Source organism: Urocitellus parryii, chromosome 9 (genome assembly GCF_045843805.1).
Source record: "Urocitellus parryii isolate mUroPar1 chromosome 9, mUroPar1.hap1, whole genome shotgun sequence".
NCBI classification, from domain to species: Eukaryota; Metazoa; Chordata; class Mammalia; order Rodentia; family Sciuridae; genus Urocitellus; species Urocitellus parryii.
The window spans coordinates 95,366,686-95,390,205 of record NC_135539.1 but is presented as its reverse complement, the minus strand read 5'-3'; the positions used below and the strand labels follow the sequence as shown (position 1 = coordinate 95,390,205).

Here is a 23,520-nt window from a genome sequence, read left to right as displayed (position 1 = left end):
CAACTGCTTTATGGTCAGAACTGATATTTCATCTTGCTGGGTCAAGCTTACTTGAGGGTTCCCTTTCTTTAAAACCTGGATCACCACCATTAGTGCTGTGGTGAAGCTGGACAGCCTGCTTACAAAAGCTGAAAAAGGACAAGATCTTCCATAAGAATTCAAGTAGCCTGTTTCAAATGTCCTTTCTTTCTAGGTAACACCACTAGCTTATTAATAAACAGGATTGATTCTGATAGCTACACAGTTTTATAGATGTTGTTAATAAACCTTAAGGACAATGGTGTAGCTGGTTGATTCACTTTAGCTGATTTTTTCTGAGGAGGGTGGCATCCAAGGTAAGAGAATTCTCTGTTGGATTCAACACCACTCCAATCTTCTGATACTCAACTACTCTCTTCTCAAAGAAGTTAGTCTTCCCTTCCAGTGAAATATTCTCCATAATGTCAAGTGGATTTTCCACTCTGAAAGTCTCGCTAGAGCCCAGTTTCAGCATAAGCCTGTCTGCCACAAATTCAATGCACTGCTTCATCAAAGAGCAGTTCATCCCAATGAGCTTCACAGGCAAGGCCTTGGTGAGGAACTCCCGTTCTATCCTAACAAAATTGATAATTACTTTTATCCTCTTCTCCCACAGTGTGTAGCAAGTATTTGAACATTGAGCAGGCAAAATCACTCATCTCTGCTAATAAGTTCATTGGAAAATGTGAGACCAGGCATCAGCTGTCATTTCTTAAGCCAGAATATATTGATGCAAAAGAACCAGAAAAGAAGATTTCTTCCACATTAGCAAAGGCTACATCATGCTCTCCACAAATAGACTTTTTATCCTGATTCCAAATCTGTTTTCTTCTTCACACAAGGCATCATTTCAGTGCCATTGAAGATAAATTCTTTTTCTTTGGAATTTTTAATGTGACAATAAGGAAACTGTACATTACAGAATGTATTTTTCCTATGGCAATTTGGAATCCATAGAAACAGTGGGCTTCTGTAATTTGAATTTCTTGGCTAAATTGCTTCACCAATTTTTCATGTATTATGCCATCACCTGGTAAAAGCCAGAACATGTGCTATAAAATCTCTCTCCTCAAGCTTCAGGGCTTCCCAGGGTTGAATGTTCCTGAAAAAATCTACCTCCTTAACTGTCCAAAAGGAAGCCTCAGCGTTTTTTTTGCTTTGTTTTGTTTTGCTTTTTTTCAAAGAGAGTGAGAGAGAGAGAGAGAGGGAGAGAGAATTTTTAATATTTATTTTTAGTTTTTCAGCGGACAAAACATGTTTGTATGTGATGCTGAGGATGGAACCCCATCCGCATGCCAGGTGAGCGTGCTACCGTTTGAGCGCGCTACCCAGCCCAAGCCTCAGCTTTTTTATACATCTGCCAAATGTCATGGTATTCTATAGAAAAGAGGACAATGCAGAGTGCATTTTCTCTCAGTAGTGATTCATCCTCTATGCTGGGGTCAGGTTCTTTGGGCTCCTGGAAGATCCTCCTGGCGGTCTTGTGCACCAGAACTCTGAGTGACCTGTTCTCCTTGGGGGTCACGCTGAGTTCCTTCAACAGAAACAGCTACAGCCACAGCTGCTGCTGTGTGGGATGGTGGCTACTGAAGGGGAGTTGCGGGGAGGCGGACCCAAAGCATGGTGGTGGGGCGGCAGGGCAGTGACTGGAGTTGGAGGAGAGAAGAATGCTGGCTCTAGAGCTCTCTCTTTCTCCCCTTCCCCTCCTGCCTCCCCTTCCCTCCCTCCTCTCTCTCTCTCTCTCTCTCTCTCTCTCTCTCTCTCTCTCTCTCTCTCTCCTGATTCCACAGGTTCGCTGGAGTTTATTTTTTCAGTCAACTTCCTCTTTGTGCTTCCGATTAGATAATTTTTATATTTTTTTCCAATTCACTGATTTGTCTTTCTGTCCACTTCAGTCTTCCATTTTTTTTCCCATTTATGTTACTGTGGTTTTTAGCCCCCCCAAAAAATCCATTTGGTTCTTATTTATGTTCTATTTTTTTTTCTATTTACGTGTAATTTCTTTACCAATTCATCTCCACTTGAACCTTCCCTGAAACCTCCCATGGAGATACTAGCTCCACATTCACCACATTTTGTTCCTCTGATATTTGGCTGGAGTAGAGTTAATATTATCTAAATGTTTCTGTCTTGATAGACTGCCCCTTTCCAGGTCCTTTAGCTTAAAAAAAAAAAAAAAGGCATTTTCATTACTTTTTTTTTTTTTTCTGTCTGCACACTTTGGCATTTCCAAGTTGCCAGTGTCTACAGTTCCAAGTCTGGGGTGTATGATGAAAAAGAAAACCCAAGGAAGACACTTACCACTTATCTCTTAACCAGTGTGCTTCTCTTCTCCACTTTTCAGTGTCTTCTTATGTTTTCTTTTACACAATGTCTGGAGTTTTTTGTTTTGTTTCTTTCTTTGAGGTACTGGAGATTGAACCCAGGGCCTTGTGCATGCAAGGCAAACACTCTATCAACTGAGTTATATTCCCAGCCCTGGAGTTTTTAGTTATACTTGGTTGGAAGAATAGGAAAAAGCACATCAACTCTACTTTTCCTGGAAGCCAAGACCTGGGGTTTAATAAGGCCTTCTGTAATATATTCTCTAATACCAAGCAGTTCTTTTATGTGACTAAAATTTTGGAGGAATATATTTAATTTTCTTTCGCAAATGAAAATGGAAATTTGTGGTTAGCTCCTCACATTATGTGCACTGTAATTATGCAACTATGCACAGTATTAATTTATGCCTTATTTTTCTCTTGTCAAATTTTGCATTATAAATTCAATTTTTTATACTTTCCATGTTTATAATTATTTTTAAATGTACCCTCTTCAGTCTTGTTTCTGGTTAAAACATGTAAACTGAAATTGAATAGGAAAAAAGAAAACTTTAAGCAATGATGGATAGTGTGAGTTTATTACTACCTGAATTTTGAAAGTCATCATCTTGTTAATAAATACTAAGATTGCATTTGTTTCATGTAATATTTTACTTTCCACAATGTGCTTCTTGTTTCCTTCCCGTGCCACATCCTGAGAAGGAAGTTGACAAAGAAATTCTTCTACATCTAGTTCTGTTTTATGTGAAGCTATATAATTTGAGGAGGTCTTCTTTAAACTGATAAAACAGATACTACACTTAGTCTTAGTAACAAGATCCAGAAGCAATTAAAGCCATCTTTAAGATAAATAACACAAGACTTTAGAAGCGGCAGTGCAAATGAAAGGACCATGAAGCTTAAATTTTACTAGCTTCATAGAATATACAGCTTTTATCTATAAACAGGGGAAAACATGGAAGAGCTAATGATTTTTTTCTAGGTATATCATAAGCATGATAAGCCTTAAAAATCAGCCACCCTTTAGAGATCACAAAGCACAGAAAACCCCCTCTTTTCCACAAACAGGGAAGCTTTTATTTTTAAGAAGGCTTTTCTCTTTCACTCTGCTCTTTCTCTCTCTAGTTATGTCTGTAATTTCTAATGTTGCTGGCAGTGACTTGCTTTGTGGTCATGAATAGACCAGTGAAAAAGAGCAGAAAAAAGAAAAAGGTCCATCTTCCTTATTTTAGGACATAGGTAGTTAGAAAATTTGAGAAATATTCTCTAAATAGGCCCCAATCCAGTTAACTTTTTTTCCTATAATTGAGAGAAAAGTAAATTGAAAAATTTTATTTAGATTTAATAAATTTAATAAGTTGAGAAAATATAATTCTTTTTAGATAACACTGGTTGATGTTTCAAAATTATTGAAATTCAATAATTTGATTCAATAATCATTGTTACCCTCCCTATTTTGGTGCCATCCAACATCCAAAACATGAACTAAACGCAACCCCTAATGTTTACCAGTTGTTTTCATTTAAAATGAGGTCAATGCAGAACATTTTAATTACAGAAATATGAAATAAACTATGCTAGCTATTTCTTAATTAATTTTATTTATTTGAAATGAGACATTAGTTTGAAAATTTCTTTCAGGACATTTTTGTACCACAATCTTTTTTGGGCTGATGAGATATTTCAAATCTGTTTGCTTTATGTAAAAGGACTTTGTGAAGATGCAATTAATCTCAAAAATGATAATGAACACAAAGATAATACATCTGCTATATGGCTTGTAAAGGTAGGTAAACTACAATCAGCTAATATTGGTATGTGGAAACTGGAAAGAACAAGTGGAAGAGTTTTGTATGTCTGAATGTGTATATTTATGTGTGTTTTCTGGTACTGAGGAGTGAACCTGGAAGAATTCTACCACTGAGTTACATCCTCATCCCTGTTTTATTTTTCTTTTTGAGATAGGGTCTCAGTAAATTGCAGAGACTTTCCTCTAATTTGTGATTTTCATTTTGAGGTAGGGTCTCAGTAAATTGCAGAGACTGACCTCTAATTTGTGATCCTCTTGTTCCTCCTATCTCAGTCTCCTCAATCACTGGGATTATGGGAGTGAACCACAACTTCCAGATATAAGCAAAGTTTTGAATGAAAGGAAAACAGATTTCTAGATCCATAAGTAAACCATTCCTATGAGTGACTATTATTCTAAAATAAGGACATGATTGCCAGGGATGTCAGTTTTAACAGTTAATAACATTCCTTAGAAAGAATGTCTTTCTTGTTCTTAACCTAAATCTCTGAGATGTTTTATTTACTTTATTTATTTATTTTATTTACATATGTATTTAGAGACAATACAATACAGTATTATTTTACCTAATACATAATTGGCAGTTATCAGCTATCCTTCCCTCAGTATGTATGTATGTATGTATATATATACACACATAGTTTTCAGCTATCCTTCCTTCGGGGGTGTGTGTATGTGTGTGTGTGTGTGTGTGTGTGTGTGTGTGTGTACACCACATATACATGTTAAGAACTTATAAGTTGCAACTCAAGAGATTTTAGTTAAATTTATGAATTCTCTTGTTTCAATATTCTATAAAGAATGAACTTTTTAATGAAATGATTTAATTATATTTATATATTTAATTATATTTATATATTTTGAAGAGTTAAAACACATAGAACTATAAATCTCAAGAATTTAGTGTACAGTTGAATAGGATTGCAGCAGATTTTACTTCATCAACCCACTGTATAGAGGAGATACTGAAAGGTAAAATTGTTAAGGGGCTTGGACAAATTATGATTTTGACAATCAGATAAAAAATTTACTGTGTTAACTATACACATGTGATAAGATCAATTAACATTTTAATTTTAGAATTGATTATATATAATTATTGTTCAATTTTCTTTTAGTGAATGAATAAATAAAATTAATTAATGGAGGATGAATTAATCACTACATATGAAATATATTTCATATATTTGGGATATCTATTTTCAAAATATTAATATTTCAAAAAATTAAATTCAACTGAAGTAGGAGACATTTCACAGAGCTGTATTTTTGAGACGGTTTTCATATAGAAGGAAATAGGTTGGGCAGCTGATAACGGTTTGAAGTTTGATTGTTTTATGACTGACTGAGAGACAGAATTTATCAATTAACTTAATGATGGGTGGAAAGGCAAAGGAGACTTTAGAAAATCTCTTAAGTTTGTACCTAATATGCTAATGGTAATGCTAACAGTGATAGAGAAGGAATGTTAGGATTTCTTTCTGGAGATTTCAAGCCATATCAGCTTTCCCCCAGAACATCAAAAGGAGAGAAATAAACTTTGCCAGATGATATGCAAGTATTTGTTGATTTTCTATTATATGCAAAGTGCTGTACCAAGGAGAGGAATACAAAATAAAAACAAATAATTGGTGTTTTCAGTCTGTCTGTAGTTTGTAAATAGTTTATACTTATAAAATTGATGATTAATTTCTAGAGGTAGTCCCTTTGTTTTCCCAATCAGTATTGCTAATCAGTTAGAAAAATGCAAATCAAAAAATGTTTCCTGGCAAATAATACTTGTAAAAAACAGTCATATCATAGAAATCAGAAGCAGAAATTAGCTTTATTTGGAGTCAAGTTAGGACATGCTTTACATTGTGAGTTAGGCCATGCTGAATTTTAGTAGTCAGAAAAGAAGGGTAAGACAGTAAAAAAAGGATTTCAAATGTGGATAAGCTATTCAATATAAATTTGATTTAAAAGTCAGTTTAGTTCATGAATGTCAGGCTTAGAATAATACAATAAGGGAAAAATAGGATCCAAATCTCCCCAAAGGGCAGGAACATTTTTAGAGGGAGTTGTTAGGTGAACAGTTTGTAAGAATGGGAGTTCCTGAGACTGTCCATGGAGAAGCCAGTCTCAGATAGAGGGAGAGCAAAGCCTGAAGTCAGGATTGAAAAGGTGACCAGTTGTGATTAGAACTGGGAGGTTATGCATTGCTGGGAGATGCAGACACCAATAAAGACTGACAGTAGGGAGCTGAGGATAATGAAGCAAGGTTATGCATGTAACGGAGAGGATTCTTCTGTGCCATGAATGGTACTCATGAGCATACCATGTTATGTGTTAACTATACACATGTAATACTCTATCAGAATAAAAGCACACCTGTAAATGAGGTGAAATTTCTAGAACTAGAAGTGAAAGAACATGTGGAACAAAAACAAAAAGTTAGTATGGAAATCATTTCTCAAAAGATTAGGAATGGAACCACCATATAACCCAGTTATACCATTCCACAGTATTTATCCTAAAGAACTAAAGTCAGCATTCTATAGCAATACATTCATACCCATGTTTATAAAAGCATAATTCACAATAGCCAAATTTTGGAAACAGCTTAGATGTCGATCAATGAATGAACAACTATTCATTTACGTGTGTGTATGTGTATTCATATATAAAAATCTATGAATTTACATATATGTAAAATGGAATTTTATTTATCCATAAATAAGAATGAAATTATATCCCATTTGCAGGATAATTGATGGAGCTTGAGAGCATTATATTAAGCAAAATAAGCCAACCTCAGAAAATTAAGGGTCATGTGAGGAAACTAGAGAGAAAAAAAAAGGGAAGGAGGGCTTCTATGAAAATAGAAGGGAGACTAATAGGGTAGAGGAAGGGGTTCAGGTGGACATAGGAGAGAGGAGGGAGAGAGGAAATACTGGGGAATTGAATTGACCATATTATAGTGTTATATTGTGTGCATTATGAATATGTTAAAATGAATCCCACTATTATATATAATTGCCATGCATCAATAAAATAGATAAATATGTAATTGTGCTACTAAAAAGTGTTCATTAAAATATGTTAATGTAAAAAGAAAAGAACATGTGGATTATTTTATTCAAACCTTTACTTTCAAATGATGAAACTGATAGATTATCCTTATCCAAGTTTACAGAACAAGGTAGAGTTGAGACTTTGGATTGTTTCATATTCAAGAGTAATGTTTGTTTTATTGGGAAAAATTTGGGGTGCTTAATAAAGATGTACTTTTAGGGGAGAGGATAGTGGCTGGTAATCTATACTTCTAGCAAGTTTCTGAGGTGATCTTATGCCAGGTAAATTTCGAGAACTTTTCTGAAAGAATAACTATTGAAAGTTTCCCAGCATGGTATTCTTAGGAAAATTACCATGATACTGGTGTGTAGAAAAAATTGTAAGTGGAGAGATGCTGGGGTTAAAGAATTAATTGGTACACTATGAAAATAATATCAGCAAAAGCAATAAGAACTTCAATTAGGGGGTTGGCAGTGAGAGTAGGAAAAAAAAAAGGAGCTTTCTGAGAAATATTTTACTAAAAAAATTAGGAACTAGTAATCAGTCATGGAACCAAGAGAGAAATTCAAAAAGTAAATCCACAATGTTAAGGCTAAAGCAGTACTTCTTAAACTTTTTTGTTTGTTTAGGCAACTTACCTTATTTTGTATTATATCTAGGGAAAACATTGTCTGCATATTTATTGGTGAAAATGTATTGTGTCAAGAAAATTAACATAGTAATATAGGAAAAAATAAGAAAATATTAAAAGAAGGAAAAATGATGGCCTACACATGAATGGGTGAAACTTTTTGTTTCAATATTATTAACAAAGATAAACAGCATGGTTGATGTGTGTGTGTGTGTGTGTGTGTGTGTGTGTGTGTGTGTGTGTTTCTGATGATGACATGGTTACCCAGCCACCAAGCCATGAAGCCAGTCCACTTGTCCCTACCTAGAAGCATCAGGGGAGCAGTGAAGTGATGGAGTAGCAGCCCAGTTGGGCTGAAGCACGGGCAGCAAGCATGAGCTGCCATGTGGAGCCTGCCATGGCAATGCAGGCTTGAGGCACAGCAGGCCAGTGCAAGGGTCAGCTGAGGCAAGCTGAACTGTCAGCCCTTGGCGGCCCAGTCTGCTCACATTGGTCATGTCCGCTGCAAAAGTGCACTCCTGGAAGCTCTGCAGCTCCAGACACCCCACTGAACATGAGCAATTGGATGACTTCAACCTCCTTTTTTTCCAAAGGGTGGAGAAAATGGAAGTAAGGCAAACCTGATGAGTTTCAGGGTTAACCAATAGTGTTATTCCTTTTTCAAACCTTAATTAGCATAAATTTCAATAGCATTAGTACTTTTCCAAATCCTTATTAGCCTATGTTTGGACTAATAGCAGTGACCCAAGGGCTTATATAAACCCCCAGACTTGGATGAAGAAAACTACTATTGGGTCCCCTCTTATGCTACAAAAGTTCTGTTCCTATTCTTCAATAAATCCTGATCTTAGACTCATTCATCCTGGTTTGTGGATTTCATTCTTTGAATTCAAAAGACAAGAATTCAGAAAGAAGAAGAAATTGATGGTGAGTTGCTGGGGTCTGCTGCAACACTAAAGGACATAGGTAAACCTCCCCACCACCTATTAGCAGAAGTGAAGAAACTTCTGTCTTGCTTGCCAACAGAAGCAGAGAATCAAGTTTCATCTCAAAACTCCAGTTTCACTAGCTTCTGAACAAATTCTGAATAAAATTTATTATTTATATTGCTATTATTTAACTTAATCCTTTTTATCCTGAATTTCATGTTCATGTTTTTAAGTTTTACAAATAATTGGGGAAAATCAAAAGTTAAAGTAATTTCTAGAACTGGTGGGTTCTCTAGGTTTGTAAATATTTAAAAAACATCTTAACTTTTAAATTTTCTGCTTCAGTTTAATCTTCATTATGATTTAAAATAACAATGTATATTTTATATCTTTTTATGAAGATTCAATTAGATTTAACTATGGGTTATTTAAATTTGAAAAACAGAAAATACCTATAATACATATATAAAAAAGAAATCATAAAATATGTTCTTATCTATGTGAAAAGATAACCAAGTATCTCATCTTTCTCTTTTTTTGTTTGTAAATGAGTTTTTTGACTTTCTAACACTCAATTTTACTATCATTTAATTAGCTGGATACTTCTCGAACATATTCTCTAGATGAATTTTGTGAAGAACAGTTTCAGCAAACTACTCAGGCACTGAAACAACTTGAAGATATTAGGGATAAAGCAATTTCAAAAGTGAAAAGTACAATCTTAAAGGTAATTGTTTAATTACATCCTCTCAGTTGCTATGTACTGACTGAAGCAATTGCTCCAAATTGCAACTCTGGAGAGTGTTGGAAATTGACAGTGGAGATAAAAGGAGTTTGATTAATCAACTAATGGATACTGCCTATTTATAAGAACCCTTCCAGGTGCCACATAACATGCAAACAAATATATATGTATGTTTGTTAATACATATATGTATGTATACAGCCATATGAATGCCCATGTACATGTTTATGTATACAACTTAAGGATGCTTAAATCTATAACTTGAGGTGGCATACTTCATGTAAAGGGAAATGTGATTAGCTACAAAGTTCATAGTGTCCATAAGATAAAGAAAAAAACATTGCTCAGGCAAGATGAAAAAACATAACTATATGAAAAAAAAACTTGAAAGAAGATTCAATAATATAATGATCAATCCTCTCACAACATTCTCATTCTGTATGCTGTTAGGTATCTTATACACTGTTACAAAAGGCCCCTCTATGTTGAAACATGTAGATATGAAATTAGTATGTTCTTTCTTGTTTGACTTTCAAAATTTATCTACTTGTTAGATAAGCTTCAAAACACATAAATTATTCTCTTTTTGGCTGATGTTTACATACAGTACAAGCATAAAGTAAAATTTTAATGGACGTTTTTGATCAATTTTAACTCCAATATATTATTCAGACTAATGAAATACTAGAAACTAGAAACCATGCTGTATTAACATAGGAAATCATCACAATTTTCTATAAAATTGTAGGTTGCAGAAAAGAAAGAAATTAAAGAATATTTTGAATCAAAGTCATTTGAAGGTGAAACAACACATTTCAAGCTGTGTGCATATCGGCATTTATTGGAAACAGGTTACAGGTTTATGATGCTGATTGACTGCATACTTCAGGAACTCATCCGTCAACTTATGAATATTGCAGTCACACTACTTTTGGAAGAATTTAATGGTTCTGCTAGAATGCCACTTTCAGCAGAAAAGAAGAATGAAAATCTCATTGGGTAAAGCATGCTTTTTTGACTAATAAAAATAAGTTATCTTATAATATATTTCTACTTATGGAGAAAATATCCAGTAATTTAAGCTAGAATTTGGAAATTCTCCTTGTAGCAGAGTACTCACTGTTCCAATTATCAAAACTTATTATTTAGATGTATTTTAATGTTAAAGTTTAAGATAATTTCTAAGTTTCTTCACAAATCTGGTTGCCATATAAAGTGCAAGATGTCCAGTGAAATGTGAATTTCAGATAGATAATTTTTGTATGATTTTTGTATGCAGTATGTTCCAAACATTACCTATACTAAAAATTACTTGTTGTTTATCTGAAATTCGAATTTTACTAGATATCTTGTATTTATTTGCTAAGTCTGGCAATCCTATGTTCAATGCTAGCTCTTAATGATATGTGAGAATGATTTTGGAAAGAGCCACAGGTTCAGTTGAAATTTGAGTCAGCTTCAGGAAATATCTATTAAATATTTCTCCCAAATAAGACAGTATTTGAAAAATAATTCTGACCTTTTATTGAAATACTACCATTAAAAACAAAGCATTCAAAGTTATACTCCATTTATGTATAATATGTCAAAATGCATTTTATTGTCATGTATAACTAATTAGAACAAATAAAAATATATTAAAAAAATAAAGCATTTTTTCTTATTTTCTACAAGTGGATCTATCTACTCTAACTTGTGAAACAAGGCATATTAATTTAAATGGTTGAATATTTATATCAAAACTATCAAAATTTAGCATTATTATTTTAGTCAAATCAAAGTTTCATTATCATAACTCAGAGCTGAAAATGTATTAATTCATAAAAATTTGGAGAATATTAAAGATAACCTATTCTGTTTATCTAATTATTTCTGACTCCACAGAGCTTATGTCATGAGCTTACTAGCATCTTAACTGGTTTGAACCAGTACCAAGACTTTAGCCTATGCAGGAACATAACTTTTTAGTGATAGCACATTATAATTTTATTTCCTCTAAATCTGTGTGTGTGTTTTTAAAAAAATCTTTACATCCTAAACGTAGCTTTTTAACAAAAAATATTAGTATAGATAATTCATCTTACTTTATAAAATTTGGGAAACAACCCCTAATTCCATCACTTAAATATGGTGTCTTTTTGTATGTGCAGTTTTCTAGACTTCTCGACATATTTTTCCTAGTGTAACTCAGTTTTTAAGCACACCATATCTTGTGTATGTTTTATGGTATGGAAGAAATACATAGGTTGTGGTTGAAATTATTCCATTTTTTTTGTGTGTGGATCAGATCACCTGGGTTCTAATCTATATTCTGTGTCTTGACTAGTTTCATGACTTAGGTTGCCTATTAACCTATTAATTGTGCTGTCTTTTTATATTGAGAATTCTTTGTATAATTTTGGATTCTGTGGGTTTTCTTTTCACTTTCTTGATAGTATTCATTGGAACACAAAAGTTTTAAACTTTTATGAATTTTATTTATTTATTTTTGATTTATTGTGCTTTATGTGTATCTAAGAAGTCATTCCCTAATCTAAGGTCATGAAGATTTATACTGGTTTTCTTTTTGTAAAATTTTATAACTTCAAATCTTGCTTTTACATATTTGAGTTAGTTTTTTTTTATTAATGTGATAGGGGTCCAAACTCATTCTTTGGCATATGAATATCCAGTTGTCCCAGCACTATTTGTTGAAAGCAAAATACCATTTCTTCATTGAATTGTCTTGGCATACTATTTGACAGATGACTGTAAACATATGGGTTTATTTCTGGACTCTCAATTTTGTTCCATTGGCATATATATATATATATACTGATATCACACTACCTTGACTATAATAACCTTGTCATAAGTTTTGAAACTGGAAAACGTGAATTTTCCAATGATGTTGTTCTTATTAATATTGTTTTGGCTATTCTGATTCACTTGAATTTCTGTATGTATTTTTAGAGTCAGCTTGCCAGTTTCTGCTAAAAGCAATTGGGATTTTGATAGAAATTTCATTAAATTTGTACATTAATATTGTGCGAAATTTCATACCAAGAATATATAGTCCTCCAATCCATGAACACGGAATGTCTTTCCATTTACTTAGTAGGACTTCTTTAATTTCTTTAATAATGTTTTGTAGTTTTCAGTATTTGAGTCATTCCTTCTTTTGTAAATTTATCATAAAAAATTTGTTCTTTTCATGCTATTATGAATGGAATTATTTTTTCATATTTGGATGTTCATTGCTCATTGATTGAAATACAATTGATTTATATACATTGATCTTATACCCTGCAATCTTGTTGAATCTGTTTACTAGCTCTAATATCTTGTTTTGTTTTCTTATTCCCTGGGATTTTCTATTTACAGGATCGTATCATCTACAAATAGAGATAATTTCACTTCTTCCTTCCCAATAAGATGCCTTTTATTTTTTTGTTGCTTTATGGTCATAGCTAGTAAGTACTTTAATACAATGTTGGTTAGGAGTGGTGGATTGAACATCCCTGTTTTGTTCCTGATTTGGGGGGCACCTTATTCTTTTATTATTAAACATTATGCCACCTGTGAGTTTTTAAAAAATACTTTTTATCAGTTGAGGAAGTTCACATCTAGCTTTATTTGTTGAATGTTTTTATCATGAGGTATTGTTGGATCTTGTCAAATACTTTTTTTCTGTATCAATTGAGATAACTATGTGTTCTTTGTTCTATTAATATGGCAAATTATGCTATATACATACATTTTCATAGGCTGAATCAACTTTGTATTCTTGGGATAGGTGTAATTTTATTATAGTGTAAAATCCTTTGTATATGCTGCTGGATTTGATTTGCTAGTATTTTATTGAGGTTTTCTGCTTCTATGAATATTGGTCTATAGTTTTCCCATGATGCCTTTGGTTTTGGTCTCAGGGTAGTAGTGATCTCCAAGAATAAATTGGGAGGAGCTACCTCCTTTTCTATCTTTGGGAAAAAATGGGAAGAATTGGTATTAGTTCTTTCTGAAAAAATTGGTAGAATGTCCTTGTTATGGTTTGAATGTGTCCCCCAAAGTTCATGTGTTGGAAACCTTATCCCTGATGTAACCAGGTTAAGAGGTAGGATGTTTAAGAGTGACTAGGTCATGAAGGCTCTATCCTTATGAATAGATTAATGTCATTATTTCTAGAGTGGGTTACTGACAAAAGAATGAGTTCAGCCCCTTTCTCTTCTCTGTCTTTGTCTCTCTCATGTTCTCTTGCCTTCCATCATGGGGTGACATAGTCAGAAAGCCCTCACTAGATGGAAGCCCCTTGACATTGGGCTTCTTAGTCTCCAGAATATTAAGAAATAACTCTCTATTATTTATAATTTACCCAATCTCAAGTGTTTTGTTATAGTAGCACAAAAAGGACTAAGTGTAGGCCTGGGCTTTTTTGTATGTAAAGTGTGTTAGTCAGCTTTTTGTTGCTATGACAGATACCTGAGAAAATGAACCTAGATGAGGAAAGATTTGTTTTGGCTTGTGGTTTCAGAGGTTTCAATGCATGGGCAGCTGGCTCCATTGCTTTGGGCCTGATGTGAGGCAGACCATCATAATGAGAAGAAAGTTGCTTACTCATGGCAGTTAGGAAACTGACAGTGGGGATCAAAAATATTCTTCTAGGCCATGCCCCTAGTGACCTACTCCCTTTGAGTAGGTCTCCCCTCCCAGTAGTATATTCAGATATTAATGAATGCATGCACTGATGAGATCAGAGTCCTCATGATCCCAATTACTTGCAAAAAATCCCCACCACTGAACACTGCTACATTAAAGACTAAGCCCTCAACACATGAATCTTTGCGGGACATTTCAGATCCAAACCATAACAGGAAGTATTACAGTCATCTGTTAAATTGCTTTATTTGTTATTGATCTATTTATATTTCTTCTTGAGACATTTTGGTATTTTGTGTCTTTCTAGAATTTTGTCTATTTTATTTAAATTATCTAAACTGTTAGCATATAGCTGTTTATAATACTTACTCATTATCTTTTAAATTTCTATAAGGTCAGTAGTGATATCTTCTTTTTTATTCTAGAGTTTAGTAATTTGGGGATTCTCTTCTTCTTCTTTTTTTTTCAGCCTAGCTATCAGTTTATCAATTTTCTCAATCATTTTAAGCAACCAACTTTTGATCTTATTGATTTTTTTTCACCTTTTCTCTATTTCACTTATTTCCATTCTAGTCTTTATTATTTCTTTTCTGCTTGCTTAGGCTTAGTTTGTTTATTTTCTCTTTTTTAGAAGTAGCAGTTTAGATTATTTAGTTGAAATCTTTTATTCTTTTTTAATGTAATTTTTATAGCAACCAATTTCTCTTCAACACTGCTTTCACTGAACAAGGAGTTTGGTATATTATATTTTAATTTTCATTAACTTTCTTCATTTAATTTTTATGCTGATTTCCCCTGTAATTTCATATTTGACTCACTGGTTATTAAGGAGTGTTTTCTATGTAAGATTGATTTTTTTTCTTCCTTTTTTTTCTAACTCAACAGTGTGATTATTTTCCTCATTATTTTTTTCTAGAAGTTTTGTGCTTTTTGATTTTATGTTACATTTATGCACGTTTTCAAGCAAAATTTTGTAAATTGTTCAAGGTGTGGTCTGAGGTATATATTATTTTGCATATGGATATTTAGTTACTCCATCCGTTTCCCAAAATGACTATTATTCCTCCATGGAATTGCCTTGGCAGCTTGTTGAAAATTAATTAAATATTTTTGGAGTCCATTTCTGAACTCTCTCTTCTGTGCCAGCGATCTGTAGATCTATCTTTTTACACATACTTCATAGTCTTTATAATATCTTAAAATCAGTTCTCCAAGTTTGTTTTTAAAAATTCTTTAAAGTTTGACTATCATCATTCATTTGCTTTTCCATATAAATCTTAGAATTAAATTGAAGTTTTCTTTTTTAGAAAATGGCCTATTATTACTGAGATTTCAATTGAGAGTGCACTGAATCAATAGATCAATCTTAGGAGATTTGGCATCTTAATATTTAGTCTTCAAAGCTCAGAACATGGTGCAATAGACCTTTTATTTAAATCTTCTCTAATTTATTTATCAGCATTTTATAAAGCACAGTGTACAAATATTACACATTTTTATTGATTTATAATTATATATTTCATATTTTAATGTTCTTAAGTACTTTTATTTTTAATTCAACTTCTAAATATTCCTGAAATAAAGAACTAACTTTTGTATATTAACCTTGTATCCGTGACCTTACTAAACTTACACATTAGTTGTCATAGCTTTTCTTTGGTAGATAATTTAGAACTGTCTATTTAGACCAAGTGTCAGCAAAATAGAGCCCATATGCCAAATCCTGTGGCAGTGTGTTTTCATAAAGAATTTTTTTTTTGGAATAAGGCCATACCTTCTAGTTTACACACTGTCTATGACTGCTTTTGAACTAGAAGGTGCAGTTGAATAGTTAAGACCACTCTTTAGCCCAAAAAACATGAAATATTTCCTGACTACTTACAGAAAAGTTTTACTCACCTTAACTGCTTCAGGGTAACCACTAAAATGTAATGATGGATATAACAGGAACAATATAATAGAAGGGAAATGTTGAATATGTATAAAAGTGTTTAATTAATCTAAAAGCAGATAGCCTTAAAAGTTAATACTAATTATTATTATTATTTTCATCACTTCCATGATACTGCTAAAATTTTAGAACATTTAACTGTTTACTTTCCTCTTGACTTTCACAGTGTTATGTCACATATATTTTAAATGCTTTTTTAGTTCATATATTTTAATTCAATACAACATTAAAAGTATTGTTTTAAATGGTCAATATTCATTTATATTTACCCACATAATTATCACTTCTTGTGTTCTTTTTCTTTGCTTGTTTTTGTTTCTGTATAGGACAATTTTCCTTCTTCCAGAACAATTCTTTTCAGAATATTTTTTTAGTATAGGCCTACTGGGAAATAGTTCCCTCCATTTTGGGGTATCTAAAAACATTTCTATGTGATTCATATAGGATATGTTCACTGAGTACAGAGTTCTAGATAATGAAATGTCAGAATCATTTTTTTTCAGGGGGGTACTGGGGATTAAACTCGGGGACTTGAACACTAAGTTACATTCCCAGCCCTATTTTGTATTTTATTTAGAGATAAGGTCACACTGAGTTGCTTAGTGCCTCACTTTTGCTGAGACTGGCTTTGAACTCAAGATCCTCCTGCCTCAGCCTCCTGAGACACTGGGATTACAGGCATATGCCACTACACCTGGAAAAATGTCAGAATCTTTTGAAAGATTTTTTAGTTTATTTTAATTTTTTTTACTGCCTTAACTTTGTATGGGATTCAGTACAGTAATTTTGGATATCTATATTAAAATGAGGTAGGTTCTCCTGGACAATATTACTCAAAAAAAAAATAAAATGATGACATTTGCAGGTAAATAGATGGAGTTAGAGAATATAATGCTAAGTGAAGTTAGCCAATCCCCAAAACCCAAATGCTGAATGTTTTCTCTGATATAAGGGGGCTGATTCATAGTGGGGTTGGGAGGGGGAGCATGGGGAGATTAGACAAACACTAGATAGGGCAAAGGGGAGTGAGGGGAAGAGAGAGGGGACAAAGTTGGTGGAATGAGGTGGACATCATTACCCTAAATACATGTATGAAGACACAAATGGTGTGAATATACTTTGTGTATAAACAGAGACATGAAAAACTGTACTCTATATGTGTAATATGAATTGTAATGCATTCTGCTGTTATTTGTCTTCATAATAGCTGCCATTCTGACTAAGATGAAATCTTAAGAGTAGTTTTGATTGCATTTCTCTAATTGCTAGAGATGATGAACATTTTTCTATATATTTGTTGATTGATTGTATATCCTCTTCTGAGAAGTGTCTGTTCAGCTCCTTGGCCCATTTATTGATTGGGTTATTTGTTTTTTTCAGTGCTTATTTTGAGTTCTTTATATACCCTAGAGATTAGTGCTCTCTCTGATGTGTAAGGGGTAAAAATTTGCTTCCAAGCTGTAGGCTGTCTATTCAATTCACTGATTGTTTCTTTTGCTGAAAGGAAGCTTTTTAGTTTGAATCCATCCCATTTATTAATTCTTGATTTTAATTCTTGCACTATAGGAGTCTTATTAAGGAAGTAGGGGCCTAATCTTATATGATGGAGATTAGGGCCTACTTTTTCTTCTATTAGATGCAGGGTCTCTGGTATAAGTCCTAGGTCCTGGATCCACTTAAATTTGAGTTTTGTGAATAGTAAGAGATAGGGTTTAATTTCATTTTGTTGCAATGGATTTCTAGTTTTCCCAATACTATTTGTTTAAGAGGCTATTTTTTCTCCAATGTATGTTTTTGGCATCTTTGTCTAATATAATATAACTGTAATTATGTGGATTAGTCTCTGTGTCCTTTATTCTGTACCATTGGTCTACTAGTCTATTTTTGTGCCAATACCATGCGGTTTTTGTTACTATTGCTCTGTAGTATAGTTTAAGGTCTGGTATAGTGATGCCACCTGCTTCAATGTTCTTGCTAGAGATTGCTTTAGCTATTCTGGGTCTTTCATTTTTCCAGATGAATTCTATGATTGCTTTTCTATTTCTATGAGGAATGTCTTGGGATTTGGATTGGAAATGCATTAAATCTGTAATGTTTTTGGTAGTATGGTCATTTTGACAATATTAATTGTGCCTATCCAAAGACACGGGAAATCTTTCCACCTTCTAGGTCTTCTTTAATTTCTTTCTTTAGCATTCTATAGTTTTCATTGTAGAGGTCTTCCACCTCTTTTGTTAGGTTGATTCCCAAGTCTGTGGATCTCTTTTTCTATGTGATGGGTCTCTTGGAGGCATATTATTGGGTCTTTTTTTTAAAGTCCAATCTGCTAGTCTATGCCTTTTGATTGTTGAGTTTAGGCCATTAACACTCAGGGTTATTATTGAGACATGATTTGTATCCTAGTCATTTTTATTTGTATTTAATTTGACTTGGTTCTCTTTTGATAAGTTTTTTCTTTAGTGTAATACCTCCCTTTGCTGATTTTCATTGTTGCTGTTCAATTCCTCTTCATGGAATATTTTGCCGAGGACGTTCTGTAGTGTAGGCTTTCGAGTTGTAAATTCTTTCAACTTTGGTTTATCATGGAAGTTTTTTATTTCATAGTCAAATCTAAAGCTTTATTTTGCTGACTATAAGATTCTTGGTTGGCATCCATTTTCTTTCAGAGCTTGATATAGGTTGTTCCAGGATCTTCTAGATTTCAGAGTCTGGGTTGAAAAATTTGCACATAATCTAATTGGTTTCCCCCTATATGTAATCTGATTCCTTTGTCTTATGGCTTTTAATATTCTCTCCTTATTCTGTATGTTATGCATTTTTGTTATAATGTACTTTGGTGTGAATGTGTTGTGATTTTGTACATTTGGTGTCCTGTAAGTCTCTTGGATTTGGTTTTCCAATTCATTCTTCATGTTTGGAAAATTTTCTTATATTATTTCATTGAATAGATTGCTCATTCCTTTGGTTTGGAACTCTATTCCTTCCTCTATCTCAAGAGCTCTTAAATTTTTTTTTTTAATTATATCCAATATATCTTGTATGTACTGCTCATGGTTTCTTGCCATTTTCATTCTGTGATCTACAATCTTTTCAAGATTATATATTTTGTCTTCATTGTCTGAGGTCCTGCTTCCAAGTGGTCTAATCTCTTGGTGATGATTTCAATTGAACTTTTAATTTGGTTTATTGTTTCTTTCATTTCAAGAATTTCTGTGTGTTTTGGGTTTTTAAGAACCTCTATCTCCCTATTGAAGTATTCTTTTCTTCCTATGTTTGTTATGTAGCTCTTTGTCGAAATGATATTTTGCTGTCTGTATTTCTTCTTTTATATCATCCTTTAATTTGCAGAACATTTTAATTATGAACTCTTTCTCTGAAATTTCTTCTACTGTGCTTGCCATGGATTCTAATAATGCGGTATCTTGATTTGTCTGGGGCACTTTCTTCCCTTGTCTTTTCATATTGTTTGTGAGTCTTCCCTTCTAGCACTGTGGATTGGAGGAGTCACTGTTTTTACCCTGTAGGCTTCTAGTGCCCCTGTTGGGATTCAATACCTCTCCTTTGAGGTGAATGTTATCAGATCCCAATATAAACAGTATACACCCTAAAAACTAATGTTTGCTATTAAGACATTTACAGTTTGGTCACAATGTACAGAAATTGTGAATTCAATTATTATCTGCAATATACTTAGTAGGTTTGAAAAAGGGTTTACAGTTTCTGATGGTAGACAAAGAACTGGGGATGAGTAATAGGATGATATGCTGAAGATGTAGGAGGTAAGGATATAGAGTTGTTTGTTATATCTTAGGAAATGTGAAATAGAAATCTAAAGAAAATTAGATCTAGTAGAGGAGAAGGGAGAGGAAGTAATTTGGGGTAGACAAATAGGTGGGAAGACAGTAGAGTACATAAAACAAACACATATAAAGAAAAAATAAAAATGTTAAAATAGTAGAAATTGGTGGGGAAAAAGAAAATACAAAAGAATATGCAACACAACTGTAATATTTTATTCAATCTAGTCCTGCAAAGTACTTGGTTTCACATATGTTGGGGATGTGAGGGCAGGAGAATAGAGAGGGAGAGGGAAAAAAATCTTGAAGGAAGAAAAAGGGATTGTTTTGGTTGGAAATCAGTATCTTTCCTGCTTCTCTTTTCATCCAATAGATGGGGTTGTCTGTTGTTAGCTGGTGTCTCCACCCCCTGGATGGTAAAGGAAACCAGGCTGTCACTGTGCCAGGGTAGTAGTTCCTGGTGAGAGGGGGCAGTTAGAAAGTAGGTACCTGGCCAGCCAGAGTTCCAAACTGGGAGTTGCCCCCACTGAAGATGGTGATAAATGTGACCCAACATGGAGGCACCTGCTTTCAGTAGAGGGGTTTTTGGGTCAGGTGGGGGGAGGCTAGTGATGGCATTGAACAATGAGTTCAGAGATGAGCTCAGTGGCTTGGCTGTCGGCTGACTTCAGAGCCTATGTGAAGTTCTTAGGTGCAGGCAGGCTACAGTGGCACAGGGGACTATATCCACTGCTGCAGAATCCCAAGATGGTGGCAACCAGGGGAGCCCCATATTGGTAGATAGGGGTCCACATGGGAGTAGCAGCTGAAGGTCCTGTGTATGGGAAGCTGTTGTGTCCTGTGTGGGTGTGGTGTCAGTGATTTCTGCTCAAATGGGTGGCCAGTGCTGATGGTCCTGCCCGGGTACCCAGTAGTCCTGCGTGGGCAAAACGTTTGGAGACCTACTCTGACACTAAGGCCTGGAGCCCTGGATAGGCACAGTTGCTCTGATTCCTGCACAGGAGTAGGAAATTGCTTACAGAGAAGCAGTATTCTACCTATTCTAACTCCCAGGTCATGGAGCAACACAGAATGCTGCCTCCCTCTGGGCTGCCATCTTGGATCCCAATAATATATTCTTTATTACCATCCCCCTCCAGTCATGGTAACTTGTATTATACTTTCTGTGTCTATAAATTTATCTATTCTGTATATCTAGAAATATTATGTGACTTATTTTACTTAGCATATTATCTTCAAGATTCATCCATATTGAAGCATGCATCAGAATTTCATTCCTTTTAAGACTGTGTAATATTATATTATCTATATGTAATATATTACATTTATATGCATTCATTTTTTGATGGGGGTTTGGTTTGTTTTCATTTTTGGCTATTGTGAATAATGCTGCTATAAACATTGTGAATAATGCTGCTATAAACATTGGTGCTATATCTGGTTGGGTTTCTGCTTTCAATTCCTTGAAGTATATAACTAGAAACATAATTGCTGGATCATATGGTAGTCCCATGTTAACCTTTTGAGGAATTATCCTACCATTTTATCCAATGGCTGCATCATTTAAGTTTTTACCAGCAATGTACACAGATTCTTATCTTAGATAACATTTTTTTCTATTTGTTGTTTTTATTTTTTGCTGCCCTTGGCCCACGGGGGCAGTTGGACTTAAGGTCACTCATATGAATTTCCAGGAACACCACATAAAACACAGACACACACTTTACCTTTATTTATTTTTAGTTTTTAGTTTTATTGATTTTATTGTTTTAAATTCATGACAGCAGAATGCATTACAATTCTTATTACATATAGAGTACAGTTTTTCATCTTTGTATATAGAGTATGTTCAAGACAATTCAAGCCTTTATACATGTACTTTTTGGATTAGAATTCTTATTACACATATATACCAAAATTTTTCATATCTCTGTTTGTATATAAAGTAGGTAGACACCCAATTCAAGTCTCCATACATGTACTTTGTATAATGATGTCCATCGCATTTCACAATCCTTGCTAATTCCTTGCTCCCTCCTTTTCCCTCTCACCCCTCTCCCTATATAGAATTCATGTAATTCTCCCATGTTCCCCATCCCTATCCCACTATGAGTCAGCCTCCTTATTATCAGAGAAAACATTTGGCATTTGTTTTTTGGGGATTGGCTCACTTCACTTAGCATTATCCAACACCATCCATTTACCTGCAAATGCCATGATTTTATTCTCTTTTAATGCAGAGTAAAATTCCATTGTATATATATATATATATATATATATATATATATATATATATATATGCCACATTTTTTTATCTATTCATCCACTGAAGGGAAACTGGGTTGGCTCCACAGTTTAGCTATTATGAATTGTTCTGCTATAAACACTGATGTGGCTGTGTCCCTGTAGTATGCTGTTTTTAAGTACTTTGGGTATAGTTCGAGGAGAGGGATAGCTGGGTCAAATGGTGGTTCCATTTCCAGATTTCCAAGGAATCTCTATACTGCTTTTCATATTGCCTGTACCATTTTGCAGTCCCACCATCAATGTGTGAGTGTACCTTTTTCCCCACATCCTTGCCAACACTTATTGTTGTTCATGGTAGCTGCCATTCTGACTAAGTGAGATGATATCTTAGTAGTTTTGATTTGCATTTCTCTGATTGCTAGAGATGATGAGCATCTTTTCATATATTTGTTGATTGATTGTATATCCTCTTCTGAGAAGTGTCTGTTCAGGTCCTTGGCCCATTTATTGATTGGGTTATTTGTTTTTTTCAGTGCTTATTTTGAGTTCTTTATATATCCTAGAGATTAGTGCTCTATCTGATGTGTGAGTGGTAAAAATTTTCTCCCAAGCTGTAGGCTGTCTATTCAACTCACTGATTGTTCTTTTGCTGAGAAGAAACTTTTTAGTCTGAATCCATCCCATTTATTAATTCTTGACTTTAATTCTTGCACTATAGGGGTCTTATTAAGGAAGTTGGGGCCTAATCCCACATGATGAAGATTAGGGCCTACTTTTTCTTCTATTAGACACAGGGTCTCTGGTGTAAGTTCTAGGTTTTTGATCCATTTTGAGTTAAGTTTTGTGCATGGTGAGAGATAAGGGTTAAACTTCATTTTGTTGCATATGGATTTCCAGTTTTCCCAGCACCATTTATTGAAGATGCTATCTTCAGTACATGTTTTTGGTACCTTTGTCTAATATAATTGTAATTATGTAATTTTGTGGGTTAGTTTCTGTGTCCTCTATTCTGTACCATTGGTCTACCAGTCTGTTTTGGTGCCAGTACCATGCTGTTTTTGTTTACTGATGCTCTGCAGTATAGTTTAAGGTCTAGTATAGTGATGCCACCTGCTTCACTCTTCCTGCTAAGGATTGCTTTAGCTATTCTGAGTCTCTTATTTTTCCAGATGAGTTTTATGATAGCTTTTTCTATTTCTATGAGGAATGCCATTGGGATTTTGAGCGGAATTGCATTAAATCTGTATAGTGCTTTTGGTAGTATGGTCATTTTGATAATATTAATTCTGCCTATCCAAGAGCAAGGGAGATCTTTCCATCTTCTAAGGTCTTCTTTGATTTCTCTCTTTAGGGTTCTGTAGTTTTCATTGTATAGATCT

At 33.9% G+C, this 23,520-nt stretch overlaps 1 protein-coding gene and 1 pseudogene across 1 annotated transcript in view; one reads left to right on the top strand and one right to left on the bottom strand.

The window, feature by feature from the left end:
* Window positions 1–23,520, top strand: part of Dnah14 (dynein axonemal heavy chain 14) — a 356,406-nt gene that overhangs the window by 47,660 nt on the left and 285,226 nt on the right. The window contains exons 8-10 of the mRNA XM_077802938.1: window positions 3,984–4,128; window positions 9,362–9,493; window positions 10,260–10,510. Of these exons, the coding sequence (XP_077659064.1) occupies window positions 3,984–4,128; window positions 9,362–9,493; window positions 10,260–10,510 (528 nt within the window). The remainder of the gene's footprint in view (window positions 1–3,983; window positions 4,129–9,361; window positions 9,494–10,259; window positions 10,511–23,520) is intronic.
* On the bottom strand, window positions 296–2,064 carry LOC113195575 (ribonucleoside-diphosphate reductase subunit M2 pseudogene; annotated as a pseudogene).